This window comes from Watersipora subatra, chromosome 11 (assembly GCF_963576615.1).
Source record: "Watersipora subatra chromosome 11, tzWatSuba1.1, whole genome shotgun sequence".
Classification (NCBI taxonomy): Eukaryota; Metazoa; Bryozoa; class Gymnolaemata; order Cheilostomatida; family Watersiporidae; genus Watersipora; species Watersipora subatra.
Window position 1 is genome coordinate 4,693,056 of NC_088718.1, and position 23,731 is coordinate 4,716,786.

Consider the following 23,731-nt stretch of genomic DNA (forward strand, 5'->3'; position numbering starts at 1 on the left):
TATTCCCATCCTCTAAAACACATAAAAGCGGGATATTACGATGGAAAATGTGCGATATGTTCAGTACACTAGACTTTGTGACGCTTTGTAACATGGAATAAAACTTTAAATTTAACTTGAATGGTTTTAGTTTACTAAACACGAGTTGAAGATAAGTTTTAATCTAACAATAAACTCAATTCTAATTTTGTCTTCTTTTTCATATTTTATTATGACTAAAACACCACAATGAATTGTAGCCAGCCTTTTTTAAATCTTTCTAAACAAATCTGAAGAGAAAGACCAAGTGATGCTGTTCTCAAAAGCGGCCTCTTGCCTACGTGGCCACCTAACAGCAGCATCGAGAACCGGCTTACATGCTCGTATCTCAAATTTGTCTCGCATCTCGAGTTTTTGTGACTGACTGTATGTTAAACTAATCCTATTTTTCTCCGGATTCCAAGTATGTAAGCTGTATAATTATGTTTTTGAATGATTATCTATTCTAAATTCTGAACATTTTCTTTTAGTAATGGTTGAAGATAGCAATCTGTACAGATATAATCACAACACTTAAATTTATTTTTGCTGATTTCACGTCGTATACATGTATATGACTCTTGCTTTGAGCTCATGAGTATCCTTGAAATTGCCAGTTTTTAATTGGAGTGCAGTTTTTTAAGTGCTTATTCTTCTTTTTAGATGATATAAACTCAGTGAGTAATGCCATGTACTTTCCAAATTCTGTCCGCAAGTGTCTCAATCTACCCCATGATCATGAAGGAGCTCTCGGCTCTGACAGTGGCGTGCCGCGTGCGACAGAGTCTGTGAGTCTCAACCCTTTCGGGACAGTCAGCGATCTGGACCAGCTCATATTTGCTGGTTTTACACCTCATGAAACGCTGAAAAATCGCTGGTAAGCTTTTGCGAAGCTACAAAGCTGAGTTGTGAATTATTTTATCCAAATTATTTTCATTTTTCATTCCTGTTTTATTGTTATATGTCACCTTTGAGAATGGTTGGAAGCTGAAGGGTTGAAGTGCATAAAAACTGGTTCATGACTGTTTCATGAAGACAATAGGCTATTCAGGCCTATCTTGGGCTTGGATTAACAAATTAACCAGTGTCCAAACAAAGCTCATGATTTAATTAAATGTCCAATCAGAGCTCACAGGCTGTGTTAAATGCCATAGTTGAAAATTGTAAGGGAAGACAATTGCTGCTACAAAGATGTTATTAGTATGTGTCTGAACTCAGTCTATCATAGTTGGTTGTTGATGTGGCATTAACTCTACCAGTGGGCTAATATTTTTTTATATATTATTGTTTTGATAATACATGTGATCATAATCTGTTTTGTTTAATATATGCCTAAATGAATTTTTTTCAAGGTTGTAAAGCTTCAATAAAACATGATTTGTTGTAGCCTAAAATTTTATATTATCTGCATTAATCATTTTGTCAGCTTCGAAGACTTAAAACAGAAGCTAAGAACTCATCTCAGTGATGGGTTGATTGCTATTGGTTATTTAGCTACAAATCGTTTGAGAAAGTTAAATTGTGGTGCTGCCAAAATCCGATGACTATAAATGGTTTTAATAAGTTACTTACACTTTTTTCTGCATGCAGGGAGTAAATCAACTAGTGTAGATGTGAATGTAAGCCTGTGTAGTAGACGTCTCTATAATCCGTTTCGAGAACGTTTATGTTATAGGGATGTTACTTTATATGAAGCATAAAGTATATACTAATTCTTTCTACTGCCAGGCTAATGGCAAGTGGCTGGCAACTACATTACCTGCCACTATTTATAAGCTGTTTTTGATACCTGTGCAACACCGGTCATTTGACTAGTGTTATATAGAATTTCTTATGTAATATGAAGCAAAAATGTCACATTAATTCTTTATGGTCAGTAGAATTTACTTAAGGAGTGGTCTGCCTTATAGGGGTATCTACTATATAATGCTTCTTGTCATTTTAGGGCACCAATCAATAACGGTAATCATGTGGCTAATGACTGCGCATCTGCCACTCTGCCTGACACTAGTGAACAGGTACCAGATGTCACTAATAGACCAGAAATATCTAATGATTCTACCCAAGACACTGATGTGCCTACTGTCTCTAGCACGGCAATCCCGCTGCCAAACAAGGAACCATCGGTGAGACAAAAAGAACTTCCACCTCCACTGGTCGATCCAGAGACCCAACAGTTTGCCGAGCAGCTTGTGGAGGATATTCTATCTCAGGCTACTGGTCTGTCAATTATTTCTCCTACTGAGACACAACGAGAACCTGCCAGTAGTTTTAGTGAGGCGTCAGTGTCAGGCAGTCATCAACAGGTGACTGACACCTGTAGTGTGATGTCATCTACTTCTATAGCTGCATCAACATCTGGGGCTTCAATAGAGAGCATCAGCACTGCGCAACAAGTGAGTTTTATTATTGATGTACTCAATAAGTGGTTGTTTTATTGTGTCTACTGCGTATCTGTGTTTATTTTCTGGTTTGTTACCAATAGATAGAATATAATTCTGCGATCCCTGTATAAAAAATTATTTTAGTCAACTTTATTAACACATTGACAATAGGGCTGTGGCTTGTGATTGTATCATTATTGCAATTCACCTTAGCCATTTCCTGTACGAGCTCACACAGATGTACCTATCAAAAGTTGCTTTGCGTAAAAGTCATTCATAGATTAAGATAAATAGATACATATTAATTGTATTTACATCGGTCAATGCCACTTGAAGCAATTTAGACCATGAGATAAAAACAAAAAAAATAATCAAGTAAATTAAATTTATCGAAAGAAAATGCTATTTTTACATAATAGCGTTCTATAAATTGAATTGGCAAGGTGTTGGTGTCTGGTATAAGATGTAGTGGATTTTCGGAGGAAGTAGTAATGTAATGGATGGTCCGTAGGGATCTATTTTTGAGTGCTTAGTGATGTGCCTAAACAGGTTGTTGTCTAGACTTAGTGATATGCCTAGACAGGTTGTTGCCTAGGCTTAGTGATGTGCCTAGACAGGTTGTTGACTAAACTTAGGGATGTGCCTAGACAGGTTGTTGTCTAGACATAGTGATGTGTCTAGACAGGTTGTTGTCTAGACTTATTGATATGCCTAGACAGGTTGTTGTACATTGAATGGTATCATAACCACTTTGGTTCATGAAATTAAGTTGATATCATTTTTCCGAAGTATCTCACCCTCATAACTCCTAGATGGAGTTGCCTGTTCTTACCAAGCTATTTGGTGAGCAGACTTAGCATAGCTCCTTGCTCTTAATGTTTTAGCTTGTTCATAGTTTAGAAACAAGCTGAACACTTTGCAACGCATGTATGTGGGTAGTTTACTTCTTAACTTGCTCGATTGACTGTTTTGAATGAAAATGTTCATAACGTGCCAAATATGACAGCCAATTCAAAGCATCTAATAATTAACTCGAATGCTTTATGGTGAAGGACTGCTGTTAAGATTCATTATCTTATTCTAATATAATCTTTTAAAGGTCTAAGTAAAGCATCATTTTACATTTGTATCAAATGAGAAATCAATCAGTATTGATCTGGCTTTTATTAGCATTCATTTATTTGATAAATTAAACTAAAGAATTTTTAATATTTTCTAGTTTAATTAAAAGCTGTTTAATAACTAAAATGGATTCAGTAAGTTAAGTTGATTTATTGTCATCTACTTAAAGAGCTTGTACCTGTCTGTTTCATGATATAAATTGGTAGTTTTGCGACTGTTTGTAAAATTTCAGCAAATGGCACTTTGCTTCCATTTATCACCTTTACCTCTTTCACTACGCAAGTTTTTGCTTGTTCTCATGGAATTAATTTTTGTTAAAGGTTTTACAGTAAAAGTTAGAGCTTTTGTCCTAGCACTTCAATCTGAGCACTTCAATCTAAAGTTCTTTGAAATCAGCAGAAAATTCTGCATAACAATCAAATCATTTGAAGAACAGAAGTCATGTTTTATATTTTTTCTAGTTTAGTAAAATCGGCTGCAAAAGAAAAGTGCTATTGTTGTCACAGTTTGATCAAAATGCAGACCCTATTTTCTAATATAAAAATATGGCTTTGAGATATAGATATGAGGCTTAATGTTGGAAAGTTTTGCTTATGTGAGCTGCAGAAATATGGGTCATTGTTTACAGTTCTAGTCTTCAGCCATCATAAACCGGAAATTAAAAAAATTTGAGACCGTAATATTATGCTTCAAGTTCTGAGTGAAAACAAAACTGCTTCATTTTGTTTTTGGGGAAATGATAACAACTTATCTTAAATTTATTTTGGCGGAATTTTCGGATCTGTTAATTCTATGACCTGTGATAAATGGTTCTGTAAAGGTACTAAGGCGAGCCGTTATAACAGCTTTCCATCAGAATGAACAACATAGACAAGCTATTATTATGGTTTTCCACAGTGAAAACTTACAAAAAATTTGACGGAAATACTAAAAAATTTTTAAAAATATCTGCTTATTAATTTTAAAAATGCAGATAATGTTTGCGTAATTTTAATAATGTTTGTGAAGGTTAACTAGTATTTGCAGTTGCATTTCGAGGATTCACGATAACTTATACATTAAATAGAAGACGAAATGTGTCAGCATGTGCTTGTACAATTTTATGCTGCGTGTTGATGTCTGGCTACCTTTGGCAACCTACAGGAAGAAGATGGTGATGGAGAAAAGTCGGATAAGCTGCATGGATTTGTGCTTTTGTATGACCAATGCTACGATACTGAAAGAGTTCTCTTTGCTCTCTCTGTTATTCAGGTACAAACTATCTGCCAAGTGACAATAACACTTTTTTAAAGTTTTATGATTACATAGATGCCGAGTGAAGACTTTTCACACACTTGCTGTTGTTATAGCGTATGTTGTTACAGTTATATCGGAATTATACCCAAATGTTAACCATGAATTGTATAGTGTGTTTAAACAAGGCTACATTTGATGTATAGCGTGCGGTAATCTTTCACCACTGTGGTTCAGCTTTCGCAGTTTCAGCGCGTTGAGGGGTAAAAAATATTCACTAAATTTGAAAAATAAAAAAATGAAATACATAAAATACATAAACCTCTCTGATACTCTGACCTAGTGAGATCTCTCTATTAGCATCACTCTGATAGCAGTTGCTGCAGTTCACTGTCTTCTTATTATGTTTTGTGAAGCGTAAAAGTGCAAAGTACTTGTGGTGCCCTTCATCATGCCTTTCAACAACTTAAACTCTCAAAATTGTCTAATAAACTTAAGAACAGAAAAGATAATTTGGTTTAATGAAAAAGTGACTTTATTAAATGTGAGTTTATTATTTTTGTTTCGCAGATTCTCACTATTTCGGGGAACGCTAGTCCAGATTAATCACGAAAAATGAATGATTACTGTCATCTTTTTCGATCAAATATCCTAATGGATGCGCCTTACCATGCCGGCTTTTTTCCTATATTTTCTTTTAACTCGCTGAACAAATGGCCAATAAAAAATTGTTCCACATTGCAGAATCTAATTTTGTTATATTTAATTATTTATACAGCATTTTAAAACAGAATTTAAACAGCATTTATTTCATTGATTAGTGTGGAGCAGTCAACTCTAACCTACCCTCAAGTTTGGTTCGGTCAGGATTTATCTGATTGAGGGCTTTAGAATCTTTTATGGTTTGTGTCGTCGGTTTTTACGTGACAGTTATAGGTTTACAAATCATTTTAACTTACAGGACATGAATAAATTGCATACAACATGTAATAGTTATTTTGAAAATAGTACCAGTAGCTCCTTAAACAATGCTCCTACCTCAATACCCGTTCTTGCTGCGATTAACTGTTCGTTTTTGAGCTTTTGAGAGCTTGTAATCACATTCCCACATATTTTGCACCTACAATACAACAGAGTAAGACATGGTGAATCTTTTGATATTAAATAACTGTAATGTGAATTTTGTTGCAAGTCAACCTTTTTAACGGAAAGAGGTATTTTAAACACGGCATGTCAAACCATTTATTTGATTTGATTAGCTAACTGTTGTCTTTTTTAGGATTTTTGCGTGGCATAATTTGAAAAGCATTTCCGTTTGAAATGAAATTATTGCCAACAAAGTAATATATATTCTGTTACCTCGCTACAGAAAGTTGTGGGTGTGAGCTCTAGCCTTGTGCTCTCAAACCTCACCACATCGCCCTGCTCTGACCCCCGACTCCTCAATCTGCTGGCACGTCAAATGAAAGCTATCGAAGGGGAGAACTACTACACAGAACTTACTCCTGAAGAACTGATATCTCTCCGGAATACAAGACTTTTAGAGGTCCTTGTAACTGTCTGTCTCTACTTCTGGCGGAGGTAGGCTTGTATATCTTTGACAATAGACTTAATCATCCATTTGTAGCCTCACGACATTATTTCTTGCTGGTGTGGGTAGAGACTTTCTTTAAGGCGGTGGAACACGGAAATTTTAGCATCATATTACATACATGTCACACGGGGCTCCGCAGGGCTAACCCTACAGAGCCCCGTGCGATAGGAATATTCAGGAATATGCTCCTTAATGCTTGAATTTACGCCAAAAGAAAATATTTATTTGCCTCCTTCTACCTTCCTTTTGTGTGATTGGGTGTTGAAATGCTGGCTGCCATGAATTTAATTTCAGAATACTTGTTACATAATATATGGATATTACATAATATACGCATTTATAGTAAAAAACTGAGTGACTGGACTGTTTCATATTTGCAGTGAGGCTGAAAGTGTAGTCTTTGGTCTGCCATTTTCAAAATATTTTGAGTTTTACTAAAACGAGATAATAATTTGACTGAATTTGAAATTATGTTGGTTTTTGAGCTATTGCAATGATGATATAATATTGCAATAATGATATAATATTGCAATAATGATATAATATTGCAATAATGATATAATATTGCAATAATGATAAAATATTGCGATAATGATATAATACTGCAATAGTGATATAATATTGCTTGCATTAATAGGCAAGGGCATGCAATAGACTCGTGATTTAGCGATGCATTTTTAATACATTTGTAAAAACAGGATGGCCATAACTATTTCTCTAGCAGAATCGTTTTCTTGACAAATATTAAACCATCTCAGCATCTTTTAGCTGAGAAATCAGGTAGAATGACAAAAAACCTACAATTACATGAGTGATAAGATTTTTTTATGACGAGTGTTAGGCTATCATAAAACAGTTCTTCAAAATCTTTGAATCAAGAAAAACTGCATTGAAATAATTATTCGATGAGAGCATTAAAATTTCCAGTTACTCAAGCAGATAGCCGGTTACCATGGTTACCACTTATAACAACAAATTGACTTCTACATATAATGATAAAACTGTTTACCATTTGTCTGCCTTTACTGCTTCTACTGCTACTAAACGATTACAAATTGTTTCATGAGAAATTTACATTTGATTTAAGAGAAGTTGTCTGCCCTAGACCATTTTCAATAAGAAGACATGCAATTGTCACGCCTCCTTAATTGAATTATTTGTATGGCCGCTGCTGGGGTGTGCAGCCATCTTTTATAAATAACATGAGAATGCACAAAGTTGAACCACTACATTTAAGCCACAGAAAGTTGCTTTAATGGGACAGAGCGGCTCTCAAGAGAATAGTCATAGTACAGCTGTGTTGTGTAAATAGGACACACGTCTGTTTATACAAAAATACTTTGAATGTCCATTTTGTTGCTCCATCAACAGGAAATAATTGTCCGTATGCAAGTATCAATTTGTCTTTGAGTTATATACAGGTACATATAGCACAGTACCTGACTATCTGATTGATTGGTAGAAGTTCTAAACTTTTTATACTTGTAGTTATGCTTGTAGTCACCATCAAAAGAGTACCATATTTGTAGTCACCAACTAGAGTACCATATTTGTAGTCACCAACAAGAGTACCGTATTTGTAGTCACCAACCAGAGAACCATATCTGTAGTCACCAACCGGAGTACCATATTTGTAGTCACCAACCAGAGTACCATATTTGTAGTCACCAACCAGAGTACCATATTTGTAGTCACCAACCAGAGTGCCATATTTGTAGTTACCGTCAAGAGTACCATATTTGTAGTTACCGTCAAGAGTACCATATTTGTAGTTACCGTCAAGAGTACCATATTTGTAGTCACCAACTATATTACCATATTTGTAGTTACCATCCCGAGCGCCACGCTGCCGATGGTTGCGTGGTTCGTAACAGTCATGTACAGCTGCGCGCTATCAATCTTTTAATGATTGTGCTCACCGATGTCACACACACTTTGGCTGATTCTCCCAAAGGCTTCCCTGAGTATATGGTCGATGTGCTTTACCGTTGTAAGGTCGTCAAAACCTGCCTTTTCCATCTACAGTCCCTGCTGCTTGAAAACCGGAATAGAAAGTTAGGTGCTGTCGGTGAGTCGTGGTTCTGCTCAAAATAAATCAACATTAAATCACAAGAAAGTGTCTGACTATTTCTTTAATTCTGACTGAAAGACTGGCAAGATATTTGTGCCTGTCTGACAGCCAATATCTTGAAGTATTGGTCATCTAAACATTTATGATTATAATATTCTATTAGAGACTGCAAACTAATTTTTTCAAAGGGCTTAGGATACCAAAATGTTGAGCATTCTAAAATTTATATGTTTGAAGTCGAATGCAATTATTTACTGGAGGTCCATTCTATGTTATAAAGATATCCACTGATAGCCGAAGTTGTTTCTAAACTAAACTATTAGTGGTTCATACTTTTATATTGAGAAGATAACTCTGTTACTCTCATTTTGGTCATTCAACATTAGAAATATGGTAACAATAAAATAATGCTTTTACTAGAGTGTTTCTTGTCACGATAAAACAAATTTGTCTAAAAATAACCTCTAATAAAATAATTTAACTGAAAGGCGATCACGAGACATAACTTCTGGCCCGTCATACATCTAAAACATACTTACTGTTTATTGTAAACAAAAATCTTTTACATACTATTGAATTCCCATGTTATTAATTTATTTTTTTATTTTTTATTCATTTTTTGTCTTATTTTTTCCACACTGCCTGATTTGCCTTTGTTGGCATTGGCCAGTGAAATGAAGGTATGATCAAAAGAAATATTTTTGTGTCCCTACCGACTGGCACTAGATTTGATGCTATTTAGTAAGACTGAAATAATTCAAAACCATTTGAATTTTACCCTTAGCCTTATAGTTTTTTCTGGCACGCAACTCAGAAAAATTATTGATAAGTTACTCAAAGCGTGGTGTAAACCGAACATCAATACGACTTGAGGTAAGGGTTCTTCTAACCCCCTCAGGTCTAATAAGGCCTTGGCTGTGACAGTCTTAATCTAAACCACTTCTTACTATTCTGTAATGTTAATAATTCATTGAGAATGTTCTAGAACATGTGCACCGGTTTACACATTCTTTACTCGAGAAATAATTTGCCTTGAAGATGCCAAAGTCGTTTTAGATGATAGAAGGAAAAGTTATGTCCGATAGAGGGTGGCAGTCTGCTGATATTGCAGTCCAAGTTCTAATCACGTGATATTCAGATGAACGTTATAGTTGTGATATGTTCAGTAGGGGCTGAGACTAGTGGTACGTATAAAAACTGGCAACTACTCCACCTGGATTTTAAATATATTCAGTGTTGTGATTAGGAGTTTTCTTCTCAAACAAGTTTTAGCAACATTTAAATTTCTAAATTGATCATTTCGACAAAACTATCTCTTGTTACATTTTGTCATGACTATTTTTGTTGCCGCCAAAGTTTTTTCTATATCTATTTACAACCTCCCCCCTTCATCTTTTCCACCTAGGCACTTAGTGGGTTGCAAAGAGAACATGTGGTGTTTGACTTTTTTATGGGTAGTGAGACCATAGGCTGTCTTTTCTTTCCAATTTCACTTCATTCGTTATCTGTGATTGGCTATTAAAATGTTTGTTGTCAAAAACAGTGTATTTATTGATTGACTGCTAAATCTTGGTTGTGATCTGCAATATGATTGGTTGATGTTGTAGGAGCAACACATGATTCGTCAGTTGACCTGCAGATGTTTAGCAAGTGCTTGCAGTTGGCCGAGTGTCTTATAAGACTAGAGTCCAAACTTTTACTCATACACGAGCATCAGAACTCTACTGTTAAAGGTAACCTTCAAGTGCCATTTACTGTCAAGGTCACTTACTCTTAATGTCACTTACTCTTAATGTCTCTTTTTGCTAATGGTCATGGTCCTCATGGTCCTCATGGTCATATTCATGGTCTTCATGGTCATATTCATGGTCTTCAAACCAAGTGTGAGGAATATGAAAAAAAGGAAAATTTGTTCATACAAACCAATAATCAATAAACCTATAATCAATAAACCAATAATCAATAAACCAATAATCAATAAACTAATAATCAATAAAATTTATGTTAAGGTTTTTTTATTTTGAAAAGACAAAGTGGTCACTTTGCCAAAATCTTGAAATGGTTTAAGCTCTTTTCATGTATTTTACGCTTCGTATAACATAAAGGTTCTCAGTAAGCGTAGGGTTGTCTTCTGTACATATACATATACATTCTATCGAGGTTATTAAACTCTTACTGTTTACCTGGAAATTTCTTTTATGAGAAGATGTAAAAGTAGATTATCATATTTTAGATTTCTTCCACGACCAAGCAGGTAAGCAGCCTGATTTAATCTTTCTTTGTTCATCGTTCAAATTTGTAGAATTCATCATAGAATCATATCGGAGTCATCGTTTTCAAGTTTTGTTTCATTAATGAAACATTTTCACATAAATGGCAGCATTTGTTGATTCAAGTATAGAATGGGGGTGTCAGGTATGTCAAGGTTACTAGTATTGGCACAGTACTTGCTGGCCTTATAATCATTAGTTACTGCTGCTGTTCATAGGCAGTTGTCACCAGTTTTATTCGAGATTTCTAATGTGCGATGATGAGATGATTTTTTAAGGCTTTCAAAAAACTTTCTCGTGTGCTAAATTTTGCTTCATTGTTTTAGGCGGTGCTCCAGTTCTCTTCAAGCGTATGATGTTTTCACATCCGTCCCTCTTAAACTGTCTCAACACACACTTATCACAGGCTAAACACGCATCTGTCCATCATCAGTGGGTTTCGATGATAACCAACTCGCTGCCACATGTGTTGGCGCAATCAGTCACCGCTGACGTGGTGGAGAATGTTGTGGTTCGCATGTGTAAGATATTTGATAGGGTCAGCGTAGAAGAGAGGACAACTCTTAGAAGGTTTGTTACTTTCATGTAAAGATATTTCTCTTTTATATCTATTCATGTTTATCATTATTAGTATTATTAATTTTGTAGTTACAGATTAGATTCCTAAAAAAGAAATACTTCAGGATTATCTCAATATTTATTGTAGAATGTCTGCTAAACATTATAATAGTGTTTTATTTCATACTGATTAGTCTCAAAGTATGAGTTTCATTTTCGTTTTAAAGTGTTTTCTAAATTATTTTTATTGTGCACCTTTTAGGTAGGTTTTCATAAAATAGTACTTCTTAGCTTCCTTTTCAGTAGCATGACTCTTTTTATGAGGGATTTTTGGTCAATCAAGAAATGTGTGCCTGCAAGTTCAATGTTGTGTATTAATTAAATTGTATTCTTTGGATTGAAATTTTACTCTTGCACAACCGCAACAGACTTTATTATTAACTGTTAAGACAACGTTTCCATTCATCTCATTGTTAGTTTGAATGTCATCAAGGTCTGAAATTTAACTATACTTTTGGGCTTTTGTGTAAATTTACAAGTCTCGTAAAGACATGCAATTTGGAGGAATTTACGTATTATTGTGTGGAATTACATAAAAAAACTTGAACAATATGCATGACGAATGCTGAAAAAAATTTGGAAAATGTGTAAAACTCGATCTCATAATTTTTTCAAATTACTCTGGAATTTCATAATTTTAGAACAAAAAGTGATATGATTCGCTCACAGGCCTTTTAGACTGCATATAATTAATAGCTTATCTTGCAGTCGTTTGCCAGATGCATTATTATGTTATGTGTATTTGTAACTGCAGGTTGTAGATAACTAGAAACAATTGTTCACCATTGTCCAAGACTATGTGTTGTAATTATGGTTCATGATTACAAACAATATATTTGTGTATGTGTACGTCTATTTTACGTACACTATGGAAAGCTTTGGTCAGACGGGGTTCCTTCATTCCCATCCACCTTTTCTTTTACATGCAGATATCCCCCAGACTATGTACAACAACTACTGGAAGATTTTACAGTCATCTGCCACTTCTGCTTCATGGACCTCACAAACACCATGAGCCAATCAGAGGAAAGTAAACCGGCAGGTATCAGCACGAGTCAGCTGCTGTCTAATCTTATCAGCGTGTTCAACCCTCTTAGTACCGCCTTAAAGACGAAGCTCGGCTCCTCCCACCAGGACAGCTCAGGTAACTCTGATGGCTCAAAAAGCAGATTTGCACAACGGGATAATCGCAAATTTTTGTTTTGTGGGTATTGAAGCGTCGACACTCGAGAGTCAGATGAGGTGGAAAGTCTAACAAAATTTACAGCTACATACATATGCCCAGATTTTTCACTCTGAGGTGAGCACAGAGAGCCTTTTTCCTCATTTTGTGTTGTAAAGAGTTAGAGGAATTAAGCGAGTAGAATATCATGTTGTTACCTTGTATGCGCACTGATCATAAATGCTTTAGAGAATAGACTCGCATTTTTAGTTGGCCTGCACCTCATTGGCTGAACAGAAATACAATAAGCTGTAATTAATTATGGTTTTTCCATTTTATGGTCAGATTTTTCTGCAACACGAAATATTACCCTTACGGATTTTGCTCTTGTGTCCAGACCATTAATCGAGTTTTTTATATTCGCAGGTAACTGACTTAAAGAAAGCAACAAAGTGGATGCAAATATCCATCTGTGATATTATGAGTCTGCTTGTTAATGAAGCTTTTTGTCTTGGAGTTATAGTGCATACTTTTAATCTGTGTTTGTTGGTGTGATGTAAAGGTGTTTCTACAAATGAAATGGAGCGATTTTGCTAAAACCTCAACCTAATTTTCATTAAAATTAAGAAAGCGAATCGGTCAAAGCTTAGTCGCTAAAGTTTTGCCGGTTCAATGCCTACAATACTGTAGTACCCGCACTACAGGAGATCTTTACTATAATAGGCGCCGTAGCTGTCCGACTGACCGAAGCCATGCTCCCAACATTAGGGAAAAAAAGAATACTTTCCACAGGATTTGAACTCAAGCTTTGGGGTTTGGTAGACCAACACTCTACCAACTTCACCAGTCAACCACCTTGCTGCAACTTGGAATAATTGTGTAGTTACTTAGGGCCCTTGATGATCTCTCACAGCACACTAGATCGTGGGCACTAGTTTTTTTATAAAAGTTAAAATTAAAGAATCGGCTCTTTCAAAGCGTTCATTGTTTGCAATATTGTAATAATAGTACTGCAGGTAATATTTGTGGCAGAGTATTGGAGGCTCATGGGCTTGATGAACTTTGGGTATTTCTGAATCTCTGCTGTCTAAAGTACTGTAACAGACTCCCATATACGTATATCCCATCTCATAGCTACATTCCACAAACAAACACCAATGAGCATACCAGAAATAACATTGCGCTTGTCCTTTTTCTAGAGCATCCGTATATCATGAGAATTTCTTTTTTAAATTATTACCAGTAATTATCAGACCAGTAATTATCATTACTGGTCTGGTCAGTCTAATATGCTGTGAGATTGGCAGGTGTGCCTATAAAGTACAAGGAAAAACTTTGTGTACACAGGAATTCTATAATTCCAGAACGCAGTCAATCAGCGCAAGTGTTAAAGTGTCGGTCGGCCAAGCTGAATGCTGCATTTCAAATCCCGTAAGATGCAATCTTTTTACCCAACTTCTAACCATGCCTTCGGACAGACAGACAAGAGCGGCTCTTTTTTATACTAAAGAAGTAGATCTTTTCCCAAACAGCCTGATTTGTTCTGTGGGCATTGACAAGATCAAATCTCATGAGAGGTTCTACTGACTGGTAGTCAATGGTGAAGAGGTGTATTATTATTGTCTACCTGGTTGTGTGTGTCAGTAGTTGGTGACATTTTTATAAACCAGTTGTTATAATGTTATCGTTATGATGGGCAGGAGTGTTGGATTCTGACTTGAGGCTGAAATGCAGGGACAGGCTTCTAAGTATGATGCCTAAGATACTCGCCAGTGTCAGCACTCTTTGGAGGTCAGCCCAAGCTGCTGACAACCAAAAGGTACGACACTCTTTGAGTGGTTTACTCAGTTAAAATTTGATTTAGCTTTGGCTCTGCAAATCGTCCAAGTGGCATGGAAAAGATGAACCACCAGTTGCCTGCTCAACCTTCAGATTTTTTACTATCTGGCTTTCTGTCACCATCTCAGTAGAACATATCGCAAAGGCAGCGAGGGCTGCCATGGCTTAGAGCGCTGTACCTGAGGGCACCAGGTTGGGTTTTGATTGCCTAAAAAGCTGCTGATGGTAATAAGAGCATCGGATCTTATGTTGCTTCTCTTGCAGAACTCCAAACGGTTATTTCTAGAACTGCAGACCACATCTGAACTAATTGTAGATCTAGCCTACCATGACCATAGCTTACCATGTATCATAAAAAACTGTTGCCGGTACACTTTTGAATGCATGTTTTTACTAGATTTTTATTTAAATATAAAATGAGTTCAATAAATGTCCAAGTGAAGTTTATTTCTCTTAGTGAGAAATTAGAAGTAAATCCGGCAATGTGCAGAATTTCTTTGATTGTCAATAAGATAGCACACAGGTGGGTGTTTAAGATGCTGGTGTTCAGGATGGAATTTTTAAACCAAACACTTTTAGCGCCCTGGTGAAAGACGCGGAGCAAATGCGTGTGAAGTTTAGGGGAAATTGGTGAGAAAATGTGGAAACGCATAAAATTTACGCAGACTAACAGACAGACAATGACAATGTGGGATTCATTAATATAGATACAGAGGAATTGAAGTAATTATCGTCTCTGTGTTTAGTCACACTGCGTGCCTAATTGTAAGGATTGTCTGTCTCCAGTCATTCTCTTTCTCTCTAGGTGGTCCAGTTGGTTATTGGATTCTTTAGCCCAATCCTTCACAATTACACTGAACAGTTGTTGGGGTCGGTCGCCGTAGTCTGGAGTGACAGGTTAGTGCTTAAATTAAAGCTATTTTTGTCTAAACTTGTTGCCAAAAAGTTTATTTGGTGGTTTTTATACTTATGCTTATACTGTGGTTTTTGTTCACTTGTTTGAATACCTTCTGCGTACAACTGATGACAACAACCTGCCTTAGGTGCATGTTATTCTGTTAAATAGGTCATTCTCTTAAATAGGTCATTCTCTTCCAAAGATGTACATTTACTTGTCATTTGGCAGTGCGCACTTCAATTAAATTAGTCTTTGGTCTTATTCATCATTCTGGTTTATTTTTACAGTCAGGATGGAATGATAGGCAGCCAGCCTGCCCAGTCGACTCAGTCAACTCTGGTAGAACTGTTGCTATGCATCAAGGCCTTACCGATGGACACCATAGTTGACAAACTTGGTGCTGTCATGAAGAGACCACCCAACACTAACCATCAGACGAATACTAAGGTAGGCACCAAGATGATAAGTATCTGATGACACTTAACACATGATTAATAGATAACTGGCAGGTGATTGACAAGTGTCAGATAGGTGACAGAGAGTTGTTTGACATGTGTCAGACAGGTGATAGGCATATTTTTAAAAAGTGTTAGGCAGTTGACAGAGAAAGGTTTGACATGTGTCAGACAGGTGATAGGTAGGTTGACGAGTGTCAGGCGGGTGTTTGGAAGGTTCGAGGCAAGTGCTAACTGCTTATGAGCTAAAACACGCATACTCTACAACCTTGAAGGGATAATCAATTACCGCTCAAGTACCATGAGACAATATTAATGGTGTCATATCCATGACAACTAATATATACATATTTAGGTATATGGTTTTAGTAATTACTATACAATAACTAAATTATAAATGCTCAACATAACAAATGCTTTCAACTTGTCAGGCATCCTGTTGTGTCACAGCTACCCATTTTGTTACCCATTGTACTATTCTGTATGACTTGCTGCCTCTGTGGTTATAAATTATATATTATTATAACCCTATATTGCTAGTTTTACTACAGAATATTTTTAAAAATTTTAAGGTTATGTAGCTTGTATTATAACACGCGTATAGCAAATGAAATGAAAATAGTCATTCAATGTTTTCTGATTTATATAATTGATAGCCTGGGCTCCTTCAAGTGCTCAAACTATAATATAGTTTAATAACATTTTATGACTTGTGGGAATTAAAACACTTGGTCGCTATTGGTGCTGTAACTCTCAGAATTTTGGTGAAGGTATGTTTTAAATCCAGTATCATTGCGAATATCTGATTGCAATGTCACAAATTAAAAAGCTAATTGAATTTTTGTTCTTCGAGTGACAAGAAACTTTTTAGAGATTTATCCCAAATATTTAACTTTGATAGAATCAGTGTGAAAACATTGGAAGTTTAAATGCGTGGCTACACAGCTAAGACTCTGAAGATTTCAAAGTATACATATCTATGATCAGTGTCTGAACTGAATTAGAAAATTAGCATCGTGTCAGCTGTTTCCTGTTTTATCAACCTCTTAGCACAGTCGTCACTGTATGACTCACAATTGAATTAACCATTTGTAAATGATTTAAGGATTACTATATTCACTAATAATCAGCTGTCCAATCAAACGTGAGCTCTGATTAACCTGACCAAAGCATATGAGCGTGATTGGTCCTCGGTTGCTATTACCAATCAATGGGAAGATGTCTGAAGCTTTGACTCCATCGCTGTGTGGCCACCCATTTAGTCTGACACAGATAAAAGCACCGATGCTACAACAGGAAGCACATGCCTTACAACCTTTAGAGTTATCCACCCTTTGAATGTGTTCAATGTGGCACACCATCATGAACTGCAGAGCACACATGCCTGGCTATCAGTGTCACATTACACGTTGCTCTAATATCTGTGTCTAATCTTCAGCTTGAGTTTCCGTACTCAAGCTGTGCTACAGGGTACATGGACCAGGTAACACACAAATCCCTCGCATTGCATGTCTTGCTGTCTGGGCTCTGAGGCTTAACATATATAGGTTGGATATGTGCACAAGAACTTGGTAGACCAATCGCTGCTCATCAAAACATCACATTAATTTGCAAAGTTTATGTTTGCATTAAAAACTTTATAAACATATTTTAGTTGGACAAAATATGTTCACAGTAAAGTGTAACAGTTATAACTCCATAGAAAATACGTAAATATAAAAAATTTTTGTTTGCAAATGTTTGCCACTATCTTCTGACCAAAAGCAGATATTCTTATTATCTCTGGTCAATAAAATATAATGTTATTATCTTCTTACCAATACTAGATATTGTTATTATCTTCTGACCAATAGTAGATATTGTTATTATCTCCTGGCCAATAGTTAAAAGTCAAAGACAATAGCTTGAAAAATGTAGGACAATGTTTATACAGTGATGAATGAGCTGCGATTTGTCCAACTTCTTGATGAAGCTATCTTGCACTATTCCAGCTATACTGCGGATTTATCAACATTTTTTGTCCTTTTGCTTTGCACCCTGCTTGTCAATGTTTAGGATTTGTCTCTCTAGATTACAACTAGTATACCTTGGCTTGTTGAGTATTTATAAATGTAACCTGTGGGTATGCATGTTCACACGTGTCTGTCCATTCTGATCAGCTGTTTTTGTCGGGATGAGCGAGTGTTCGATGAGCTTGTTTGGCTTTGAAGACATTCCTTGGTGCAATAGAAGTGTATGCCAATACATATGGCCATTTTAATAAGTATAAGAAATACATATTTAAACTCTGAGTACGATAAAGGTATTGTAGACTTGGTTAAACACCATTTCAATCAAAAATTCTCATTTTTACTAGCAATTAGCAAAATGACGATATACATGTAATTCTGTAAAATTGCATTTCTCTTTTGGAGTTGCGCTTTTTGCTAGTAGAGAAAACAACTACAAACTGTTATGCTAAAGTTCATTGTTTTTCGTAAATTATTATTTAACAATTTGCTTTTATACTTGTAAGCATTTATGGTTTCAGAGATCATTAGAAGCAAATATTTAACTCATAGCACACACCTGTCACAATGTGTACATATGATGTCACATTCACAAATAGCTATAAACTATATACTTTGTATATGTTGTATAAAGCATCTCATCATGCCAGGTTATCATAGCGATAAATATGGCTAAATAGCAGCGAGTACAGTTGAAAATTCAGACCTATAGTATCATTTATGTCTATGAATCTCAAACGTAGAGCTATCATGTGCTGTAAATTGCAATGATTCTAACCCGACTGTACACTACCCACCATGCTGTAGATGCGATGAGCATGGCTATCATCATTACATGCTGTTATAGGGATCAGCTTAATCGGAAAGATCTGGTTTGCTATATCCTGGATCGAAAGTGGCCATGAGTGAAAATTATATTTACTGCAAAGGGCTTTTTTTGGAAAATAATTAACGCAAATTTATCTATAAATTATCTCTTTTTCTCTCTATTATCTCTTTAGATAGAAGCACAACTTCGAAATTTTTACAAAAAATTTGTTTCATAGTAGAGTACATGACAGGTTAGCTATCATAAATTTTTCCTGATAATAATACACTTTTTCAAGGTTTTTATTACTTTTGACAAGCTGTCTATTTTCTTGTCTGACATGACTTGCAGGTGCTCTTACAGCTGAGCTGTCTCAAGTTTCTGCGAGGTTATATTATAAAAACACCTGCTATAGCCAAGAGTAGCCTTGGCTCTGTTTGCTCTTTGCTCAAACATTGTTTGCAACTTGGCCTACCACCACCCGGAGTACTACTTCTTCTTGAGTAAGTTACTAGGCTATAGTAGTTGTCAAGAATAATTGTTTCAGCCTTCTTTTGACTCAAGTAAATGAGGATTTGTTTGTACCTTTAACCTGAAAAAGTTCACATTGTACATTTGTGTGAACTTGGAAATAAAAAATAATTCGGTTTTACTGTATTCATTATTAATCTATTTTAATACAGGACTGCAACGGAGTTTGTGCATAAACTTGGAGTGATTGAAGATCGCAAAGTGATAAAAGACCTTCAGGTATTACATGATTATTTTAAGCACAATAGAGCTACTTCAGATTCAAGAGAGCTACTCCATTTTTAAGTATCTTTCAAGTTTTTTTATATTTTTGTGTATTTGGTTTGACCTAGAGTTAAACTTACATTAGGTACAATGCAGTAAATGTTTCTAGATGAGTCCTATGGAGTAATAATATTAATGTTTATTCAGGCTATACCTGTATACCTATACATTTACATATACCAATATATAATAATTCTAGCCAAATGCCCGGCGTTACACGAATAATAAAATACTTACTCAATGAATTTGAGTAACTTACTTGGTAAGCTAGCAGTCTAAATCCTTACCAAAACAATCGCCATATTTGAAGTCAGGTTAATAATCGTTACGTTACGCGTAATGATCAACTGTGCTAGTTAATAACCTTAAGCCCTTCAAGTATGAGTATTTTAACTGATGTAATGAATGCCATCACAATCATTCATCACTATGGTCAGTTGGGCATCGTACTGTGGTGTATTAGATCACTGGTCTGCAGGCCTAGAGATTTCAAGTTCCAATCCAATGTGAGACGATTTTTAATTTCCAGATTTTAATCACAACTGGACATCAGAAAACAAAAAACCAACAAAAATATATATATATATATATGTTGGTATATATATATATATATATATATATATATATATATATATGTTGGTATATCTATATATATATATATATAAATATATATATATTTGTATATATATATATTTCTCAAAGTATGTCGTATGTGGATCTGTACGCATTCCAACTATAGATATAGCTTTAGCGCACGCTGATTATTTTACAGATGCGGCTATGCGTCACGACGCCCCTGTTAAGAAATATTTTTCGTAAGGTTCAATTACTATATTTTTTCGGCGCGGACAAGTATACTGTATTCGTGAGAAGAGCCTCGACATTCTCTCACTTTTCGGTCAGACAAAGTATGATATCTCATTTTTACATTTGTACCAGTATCGAGAGATAATAGTATCGTCGTATTCGTAGTTTTGATGGATATCTTCTGGTAGAATAGTAACCTTTTTCAAACACACACACTTCTATGCAAGAATTTCAATTACAAAAAACTAACATTTTTTGTGTGAGTTTTATGTAAGTACCTCCCAAGTTAGAAAAAGATAATTACTTATGTTGATGGCATTATAACCGATTCAGATTTGGATTTTTGTGGTTACACGAATAAGTAAAAAAGCAGCACTCACTCTGATGGTGGTGAAAGTATTAGTTTTGTAAGAGTAAGGAATATTGTAGAGGATCGTTTTAGCTTCGCAGTGTTTGTAGCTTCACATCGCTTTATCAATACACAAAGGATAGATAAATTGAATTTATTGCATGGCAGTGTTTTTTAACATATTGGAGAAATAAAATATGTAACAAAACTGTTTTAGATTGAGTTTGAAATTGAAAAAATATTGTTTACATACGATGAAGCAATATCAGTATTTTTCGGTAAAACGGCTGGCCGTAGGCCAATAGCTAAAATTGTACATGGATGTTACACAAGAATTGTTATTATTAATTCAACATAGTCAACATATTCAGGATTTTTATTTTGTTTTCCCCTGTTTGTAATAATTGTATCATTACCGAATCATCCTTTATTGTAGTCATAGTAAAACCTACTTAATTTAGCTATTACTTGCCAATTATTTCACATTTATATCTAAACCTATTTATAGTTGTTTTATTTTTTGTAATTTATTTGACCAGCTCAAAACATTTTTCTCATGATATGAAGTTTGAAAGTTACATTTTGACAATGTTTGAGAACCTTAACAGTTGTTTTTATTTTCTATTAAATTATTTCAACTACACAAAACACTTTTCTCATGATATGTAGTTTGAAAATTAGAATGGCACATGTTGTTATATGTTAAATACAAATAAATTTTCTGACAAAAGACTTTCTTATTACCCAGGCAACGCCAGGTAGCACAGCTAGTATATAGATATATACCAACTAAATGAATGCCCTGCGTTGCATGGGTAATAAAAACAGCTTATAAACATTACACTACCTACATTACTGTTCCACTATATTACCTGCAACTTTTTCAAAGCTGTTTTTATTACACATTTGAGTTCAACTGTTAATTGTTACATGGACGCAACGTCGTTATGCGTATTTTAATCGATGTAATGAATAGCCTCACCATTATTGATCACAGTGCTCAGTTGAATGCGTAGTCTAATGGGCAAGGTTGATGCCTCCGGAGCTGGGCTGCCGAGATCAAATCCTCTGCCAAGTGAATTTTTTCATAGATTAGATAGAATTGATAGATTTATAATAGCTGTACTACCCGGCGTTGCCTGAGTAATAAAAAAGTATTTAAAAAGAAATAAATTAAGAGAAGAAATAGAAACGAATAAAGGTTTTCAAACTTTGTCAAACTGTAACTTTCAAACTACATATCACGAGAAAAATGTTTTGTGCGGGTAAGATAAATTAAGAAACAAAATAAAACAACTATAAAACTGTTTAAACGTAAATGTGGGAAATAGCGGAATTAGGTCTGTTTTGCTGTAGTTGCAATTAAAAATGATTTGTTAATTATACAATTAATATGAACTGAGAAAGTAAAATAAAAATTCTGAATATGTTGAATTAATAATAACAATTCTTGCATAGAAGTGTGTGTGTATAAAAAAGGTTACTGTTCCGTCAGAAGCTATCCATCATAACTTTGACTACGACGATACTGGTACCTATCAATACTAGTACAAATGCAAAAATGAGATATGGCACTGTCTTTGTTGGACCGAACGGAGAGGGAATGTCGAATCTCTTTCTACGGAGATAATACAATTGTCCGCTTGAAAAGAATTGGCCTTGATCGAGGATATAGCTATTGAACCTTACAAAAAACCGAAAATAGAAGTTCAAGAAAACATGAAAAAGCATCGTGTTTCATAGAATTCATAGAGTTACGAATAATACATCATTTAGTATGTGCATATGCTATAGTCTATACTGTATGTGATAGTGCCTTTGATCAATGCGCCTTGTTTAGCTCAGTGGTAGAGGGCGTGGATTTATAACTTGTGGTTCATGAGTTCAAATCCATCATACTGCGAGATTTTAAATTCCAAGATTTTAATAGCTATACCCGAACACACAGCGCACACAGCGCACACAGCGCACACAGCGCACACAGCGCACACAGCGCACACAGCGCACACAGCGCACACAGCGCACACAGCGCACACAGCGCACACAGCGCACACAGCGCACACAGCGCACACAGCGCACACAGCGCACACAGCGCACACACCGCACACACCGCACACACCGCACACACCGCACACACCGCACACACCGCACACACCGCACACACCGCACACACCGCACACACCGCACACACCGCACACACCGCACACACCGCACACTTTGAGAAATATATACATGTGTATATATGGTATATATTGCTAGAATTAAATCTTTTAGAAAACAGCTAAATCAGGTGTAACAACGGTTCCTTTTAACGTTGATGACGTTATTTGAGGTAAAGTAGAGCTACTCTCATGTGTTAATAGAGTTATCATAATTTTGGAATTAATTATATTAGAGCTACTCACATAAATTATGTTAATAGAGTTATTTTAATTATGAAGCTACTATAGTAGAGCTACTCACTTATGTTGATAGAGTTATCTTAGATATGATAAACTAAATTCAATTTTTTTCTCTTATATAGGTCATTGACCTTAATTTGATTAAAGCAAAGCGAACAGAGCCTGGCAAGACCTGCTCATTGCCTTTCATGTATTCAAAAGGATGATTGTTAGACTTTTGTGTATGTTTGAAGGAGATAGTAGGTAAGGTGCTGGACGCCTTCTGTCAGATAATATCCGCTCAGCTGGAGGCAAGTTCTTGGACTATAAGGAAAAACTACACTGTCAAGGTACTAGTTACTCGTAGTTATCTCTTGGCAACGAGCCAAGTTGGACCCCCAACTCTTGGAACCCTGGCCGTTCTCGTCAATGCATGTCAGTAACCCTGGGCAATTTGTCCAGCGATCCGAAGTCTTTAAACTTTTCTTAAATAGTATATCTAAACAAGCTCATAATACAATGATATTTGGTAAAACACTAGTAAAATAGTTGGGCAACCCACAGCAAATCTCATCAAACAGATAAAAACAGTATTTCACCATTATTCGGGCTGAAACTATAAAAGTTCATCCGATTTTTAAAAAAACTTGTAAAAACATTCACAGTAGTATCGTATTCATCGAGGGCATGTTAATTATAATTTCAGGGCTCAAAATATACTGGAAAATTATAGTTAGTATAATAAAACTCTTCATTTGCATCACAATCATTTATTACCTACCTACGAACGAGTCGTATCGATTTTTTCGCGATGACGTTCTAATAAAAATTTTTATTATAGCGAAGGAAGTAGATCAAGATATTTTAAAACTGTTACAAATAGAAGTGAAATTTCTGGTCTAACATATTGTGCAAGAA

General features: G+C 35.5%; 1 protein-coding gene across 1 annotated transcript in view; it reads left to right on the forward strand.

Moving 5' to 3' along the window:
- The first annotated feature begins 707 nt into the window (after positions 1–707).
- LOC137407748 (protein dopey-1-like) overlaps positions 708–23,731 on the forward strand; it is a 36,613-nt gene continuing 13,589 nt past the window's right edge. The window contains exons 1-15 of the mRNA XM_068094130.1: positions 708–895; positions 1,964–2,414; positions 4,668–4,775; positions 6,127–6,338; positions 8,178–8,419; positions 10,030–10,155; positions 11,019–11,262; positions 12,240–12,454; positions 14,173–14,291; positions 15,117–15,208; positions 15,497–15,656; positions 17,103–17,147; positions 18,833–18,984; positions 19,165–19,231; positions 23,068–23,163. Coding sequence (XP_067950231.1) covers positions 708–895; positions 1,964–2,414; positions 4,668–4,775; positions 6,127–6,338; positions 8,178–8,419; positions 10,030–10,155; positions 11,019–11,262; positions 12,240–12,454; positions 14,173–14,291; positions 15,117–15,208; positions 15,497–15,656; positions 17,103–17,147; positions 18,833–18,984; positions 19,165–19,231; positions 23,068–23,163 — 2,517 coding nt within the window. The remainder of the gene's footprint in view (positions 896–1,963; positions 2,415–4,667; positions 4,776–6,126; positions 6,339–8,177; positions 8,420–10,029; positions 10,156–11,018; positions 11,263–12,239; positions 12,455–14,172; positions 14,292–15,116; positions 15,209–15,496; positions 15,657–17,102; positions 17,148–18,832; positions 18,985–19,164; positions 19,232–23,067; positions 23,164–23,731) is intronic.